Below are 6000 nucleotides of genomic sequence, written 5' to 3' on the forward strand. Positions count from 1 at the left end.
TCAGATTAGAGGTCTTAGCCATTCAGACTTTGTATAAATCTTAATCATTCAGAGGCAAATGTCTGAACCATTCAGATATCTGCTCGTGAAACAAACAGTCTGAACCATTAAGTGCTGAACCAGTAAAAGGTCTGAACCAATAAGAGGTCATAACCATTAAAAGCTTCATTAAAAAGTAAACAAACATCCCCTTAATGAGTTAAGTCCAAACCGATGCCACATCTTGATTCTCCAATAAAACAACCACAAAAGTTGCAAGCTTTGAGCCTTGTAGCTTTTTGTCATACTAGTTGAGTTTTCTCTCTTGAGCAAGGCCACTGCCATCATGAGACTCTTCAACACCCTCAATCGAAAAACCCTTCACTACCAAACCCTCACCATCACCACTCGACGCCAACACTTCTCAACGCCCGAAACCAAACCCCCACCCACAAACCCTCCACACATAACCCTTCAAAACTACATCTCATCTTCTCAGTGGCATTTCGTCGAACACCTATCAGACACCCTAACCCCCACCACAATCTCCACAACCCTTTACAATCTCCGAACATCCCCACCTCTCGTCCTCAAATTCACCCAATTTTTCACCCCCAACAACACCAACATCGAATGTTATTCCCTATCTATCGCCATCATCTCCCAACTCCCCTCACACAAATCATCTTTACAGTTTATAAAATCAGTTATTAACTCAGGAAAATTTAGCTGTAATGACTTGTTTGACGGGTTAGTTAAGGCCAGTGACCGTTTAGGCGTATCGGGTTCTGTAGTTTTCGACTTGTGGATTAAGGCTTTATGTGAATTGAAGAAGGTTGATGATGTCGTTAACTGTTTCTATATGTTGAAACAGAAAGGGGTGGTTGTAAAGATTGAGAGTTGTAATAGTATGTTAAGTTTGTTTGTTCGGTTGAATTATACGAATGCCGCGTGGGTTTTGTTCGCCGAGATGTTTAGGTTGAAGATTAGTGCAACCGTGTATACGTATAATATTATGATTAATTTGTTGTGTAAGGAAGGGAAGTTGAAGAAAGCTAAGGAGTTTGTTGCAAGCATGGAGGCGGTTGGGTTGAAGCCGAATGTTGTTACGTATAATACGGTTATAAACGGGTATTGTTCAAAGAGGGATCTTGTTGGCGCTCGGAGGGTGTTTGAGAAAATGAGAGCGAAAGGCATTCGGCCGGATACGTATAGTTACGGAGCACTTGTTAGTTGTATGTGTAAAGACGGAAGGTTTAACGAGGCGTCTGAACTTTTGTGTAAAATGGAGGAAGTCGGGCTGGTTCCGACTGCTGTAACTTATAACACTTTGATAGACGGGTATTGCAATAAAGGGGATATTGAGATGGCGTATCGTTACAAGGATGAAATGGTTAAAAAGGGTATACGTCCGTCTGTTTCGACGTATAATTCACTGATACATGCGTTAGTTTTTGACGGAAATGAGTCTGAAGCGGAAGGTATGATAGAAGAAATGGAAAAGGAAGACTTGGTTCCGGATGCCATAACGTATAACATATTGATCAACGGATATTGTCGGTCGGGTAACGCACATAAGGCGTTTAGCCTCCACGATGAGATGATAGGTAAAGGGATTCAGCCCACACACGTAACATACACTTCCCTTATAAACGTATTAAACAAAAGAAACAGAATGACCGAAGCGGATAATTTGTTCGCCAAGATTATAGACCGAGGGGTGGTACCGGACGTTGTAATGTTTAACGCGTTGATTGATGGTCACTGCGTTAATAATAACATGAAACGGGCACTTTTACTTGTGAAGGAAATGGATAGATTAAAGGTGTTTCCCGATGAAGTGACGTATAATACGTTAATGCAGGGGTATTGTAGGGACGGAAACGTTGAAGAAGCAATTAAAGTTTTTAATGAGATGAAGGAAAGAGGGATTACGCCGGATTATATCAGTTTTAATACGCTTGTTAGTGGTTATAGTAGGAGAGGTGACATGAAGGAGGCTTTAATGGTTAGGGATGTTATGTTAAGTTCGGGTTTTGAGCCTACGCTGTTGACGTACAACGCTCTTATACAAGGATTATGCAAAAATAAGGAAGGGGATATTGCGCAAAAGCTCTTTAAAGAAATGGTCAGTAAAGGCATTAGTCCGGATGACAGTACATTGTATTCTTTAATTGAAGGAATACAAAGTGTTGATGAGTTTTTGGGAAAATGATCTTTCAATAGAGCTGTTTGATTTTGCTAGAGTCAACCCGAATCTTGTAAAATAGACGATTCAAAAGTTTTTTTCGGAATAACAGAATCGTTGAATATGGGGTGCGAGGATACGAAAGTATTTCTTTTTTAATTTCAGGTTGACATTATCAGGTATCTTGCTTACATTTTTTATATATTTCAAATCAAAATTCAAGTATATGTACAAAAATTTGTGATAAATATGTTCTTTTTCAGGTTATTGACAAGGTTTTTAAATCATTTATGAGTTATGACTAGATTGTTACCAATACTTATATGTTCTTTTGGGTATATATACAAAGTAATGCAGAGTTTCTGTTGTTTTAATCACACATATAGTTTCTGTTTGGTCTTAGTTTTTTACAAAGAGGAATTAAGGTCTATTTTTATATTTTTTCTAACACTTTCTATTTGTATGTTTAGTATATTACAGTGGGCAAATTTCACCAAAATGTTATTTACTTCCACTAATATTTCATTGAACTATGTTTTTATATCTTTAGATGTGACACACTTTGTTTTTGTTACTATTAGATGTGAAATATAACTTATAACTGGTTAAAGGATGACATGAACATTGTTTACTCTATCAAGTTCTTAAAGAAAGCCCACAAAAAAGATGTAAATGTTGCTTAAAATGTTTGAAAAATCCTAAAGACCTATCAAATCATAAAGAATTTTAGTATTTATATTTTTGCTACCATTTAAGGCTACTACATGGGTAATTATTTTATGTACTGTAGAATTACTCTTATGGTAACACTAACCTTAGCAGGCGACAAGCGTGTCCTTTAACTTTTTACATGCTATATTGCATAACTTGAGGGCAGTGGCGAAGCTTAAGATTTCCGACCGGGGGTCAAAACGTATATACTCAAAAATTTCTATAAAACGGGGGGTCGAAAACGTATATACCAAAAAAATTCTATACGAAAACTACATACTCTCCACTACTGAGCGAAAAGTTCGGGGGGTCGGCCGCCCCCTCTCGCCCCACTATGCTGTGCCCCTGCTTGAGGGTTGTTTGGGCATGCGTTTTAAAACTGATTACCTGTTTGTTGCAACTTGTAGTTGTAATGATCTATTTTTAATATGCAGATAAACATATTCTGTTTTTTTTTTAATAGATTGTGCAGTGGCGAAATAAAAATAAAGTTTGACTTTGAGATAACAGTCAATGTGGATGATGCAGCAGATGATATCATTGGTTATAATGTGGCAATTGCAAGCTAGTTTTTTTTTTTTTTTTTTTTTTTTTTTCTTTTTTGGATTTATTTCATTCTTTTACTTTGATTTAGACAATATTTTTAAATTGTGGAACGGTGCTGCTTTTTTGGTAGAAATTGTGATGTTAAAGTTATCATTTAGGTTTTCTTTTGTGAAACATTTAGTGATAATTAACAGCTTTTTATAATTCTCATTATCATTACCATTATCATACTATTATCATATACTACTAAAAAACAAACCTTGTGAACAGTGTTTACCATTACCAAATGACTCGTCTTTGTTGGCTGCTTTTTTTTCAATTCATCCGATTGGCTTACCATATATATATTTATTGTTTTGATAAATTCATCACTTAAGGCTTTTGGTAAAGTGGTTCCTGTGTAATGCTACTACATGAAAGTCGCCCGTTCGAATCCTGCCTCTTTCTTTTTTCCCTGGTTTTAGGGTTTCTCCGCAAACACGACGCCGGCGATTGTGGTTGCACTCAACACTCTGCTAAAGCAACATGCACTCCATTTCTCATCGTCTTTTCTCGAATTTGTTGTTAATTTGATTTTATTTGAGTGTTCATTTGCTTTTGCAGATTCAACAAACCCCTAAATTCATCTTTAGAGAGAGAGAAATACATAGTGGTGGTTGTTCTTCCGATACCGCATGTCGCCGGCGACCATTCCAGCGAAGAGTAATCTACAATATGTGTATGTATGTTTCTTTCTTCAGTTGTTCCTGAATTGTTAGATGTGTTTTTTGGGGTATTGATTGTGGGTTTTCTGTGGAGGAGTAGAAATTTGTTTTGGGGATTTTGAGGGAAGTATATGAGTTGCAAGGGAGAAACGATACCGGGCAAGATTGATTGTTTTTTAACTGTTAGAACACTACTTATTTGTTTAGTGGGAGTTTAATTACCTTAATGAGTTTTATTATTGTTGCAGTGAGGGCAAACTTTGGGTTTCTTGAAAAGCTTGGAATAGATAGGTGGTCTGGTGGTGTTTCATGATAGAGACATTGCTCCGGCTGGTGAAACATCGGAGGTAACTTGACCCTAATTTATCTTATTACTTTATATTTGTTTTATCATAGATAATATACATATCTATTATGTGATGGAGGGTATATTCTCATACTTTGACCTTTCTGCAAACCTTAACACCACCCTCTTCCAAGCTTTTAATATTTCAACTTTCAAATACGTTTGTAAGTACTCTCTAATAATTGAAACAAGAAGACTTGGTATTTACAACAGCCTAGCTTTTCATCACCATGTGGATTCAGGGACTATCATGATCGTAATGATGATGCTTCTGCTATATACAAACTGCTCACTCGCTCTAGAGGACGCGAAGCTGAGCAAGAAACGCTGCATAGGGGTCCAAAAATAAAATCTGTGGTCCTTGAATCCTCTGTAGATCCAATAGATACTTGTCCTCGCGGGTTTTGTAAAGCCGCAATCAAGTTTTTCAGTGATATAAGATTTAGCCAAACCACATTCACAGGTTGTAACAGCTGTACTTGGCATTTATGATTCAAGATGTGCAAACATGGGTTGTTACCTGGACTTCTAATTTGACCACATTGGGAGAGGTCACCTAATGTAATTTGTAACGAAGAGATTTTTTCCATTTTCAGTTTTTAATAGTAGGTTTGTTTTATGTGCATTCTTTTTTATTACAGGAACTAGAATGAAGGTTATTTTGATTGCGATGACCGGACACATTAATCTGAATGCAAAACTGGTAACTCAACTCGATCATCAGCGTTCATTCATTGTATTTCTTAATTTATTAGTTTGTCTCAATTTCATTTGAGGCTTCAAGTTGCGTTGACTTGTAGTAGGTTTTGCTTGGAGACATGGGAGTTGGTAAATCTGGTCTATTTTTTGCAGATCGTCGAAGGCAAGTTTCTAGAATTGCGGGTTATTTTCTTCATCGTCTCAAATTCTTTTTTTATGTTGACCTCCTTAGAGTTTGAATTTGATTTGATCTTTTTTTTGTTGATTTTATCTATATCGATTTCGCTAACGCGGTGCCATTTTTCCAGCTTGAATTTATATGTTAATGTCTACTGTAAAGGAACAAGCTTACCTGCAAGTTTTGATTTGCGATAAGTTTAATTGTTTTAAGAAAGTTGCTGATAAAGTGCTCAAGAGTTGATATTTGCTTTCTTTTATTCTCGAATTGATTTAATCTCTGCGGTATATATTTATGGCCATTTTATATGATTTATTCGTAATCTACATTTGAGATCATATAGACTTTTAAAAGCAATATAGTTTTGCGCATTGGGTTACTTCTATATAGGTTTATAAAACACATAAAATGGTATAATGGTTGTAAAAGTTTGTGTTCGAGCACTAACGAAACCGTCATCTCGAGTGTACCAAAAATCATAGACGAAGATAGAACCAATATGTAACACTTTATGTAATATGCTTGTACCCCGCCGCAACTAAGAAAAGAAAAAGGCACTTCTACTAGTTAACATTTAATCAACTGGCTATTTACTAATTAAGAAAAGAAAAAGGCATTTTCAGGCTGGCTCAACCTGAATGACCCATTT

At 36.3% G+C, this 6000-nt stretch overlaps 1 protein-coding gene across 23 annotated transcripts; it reads left to right on the forward strand.

The window, feature by feature from the left end:
- Positions 1–188: 188 nt before the first annotated feature.
- Positions 189–5610, forward strand: LOC110895332 (pentatricopeptide repeat-containing protein At2g15630, mitochondrial). 23 transcript variants are annotated; one of them, XM_022142632.2, is made up of 6 exons: positions 189–2346; positions 3342–4146; positions 4377–4475; positions 4938–5035; positions 5116–5177; positions 5327–5610. In XM_022142632.2, exon 1 carries the CDS (start codon positions 326–328, stop codon positions 2192–2194), a length of 1869 nt encoding a protein of 622 aa, XP_021998324.1. In that variant the 5' UTR covers positions 189–325; the 3' UTR covers positions 2195–2346; positions 3342–4146; positions 4377–4475; positions 4938–5035; positions 5116–5177; positions 5327–5610. The 23 variants fall into 23 exon arrangements, with proteins under 23 accessions (XP_021998324.1, XP_035836527.1, XP_035836531.1 ...); XM_035980634.1 differs by having other exon boundaries at positions 4377–5035; positions 5275–5610; XM_035980638.1 differs by having other exon boundaries at positions 4377–5035; positions 5278–5610.
- Positions 5611–6000: the final 390 nt, after the last annotated feature.

The sequence above is a fragment of the Helianthus annuus genome, chromosome 12 (assembly GCF_002127325.2).
Source record: "Helianthus annuus cultivar XRQ/B chromosome 12, HanXRQr2.0-SUNRISE, whole genome shotgun sequence".
NCBI classification, from domain to species: Eukaryota; Viridiplantae; Streptophyta; class Magnoliopsida; order Asterales; family Asteraceae; genus Helianthus; species Helianthus annuus.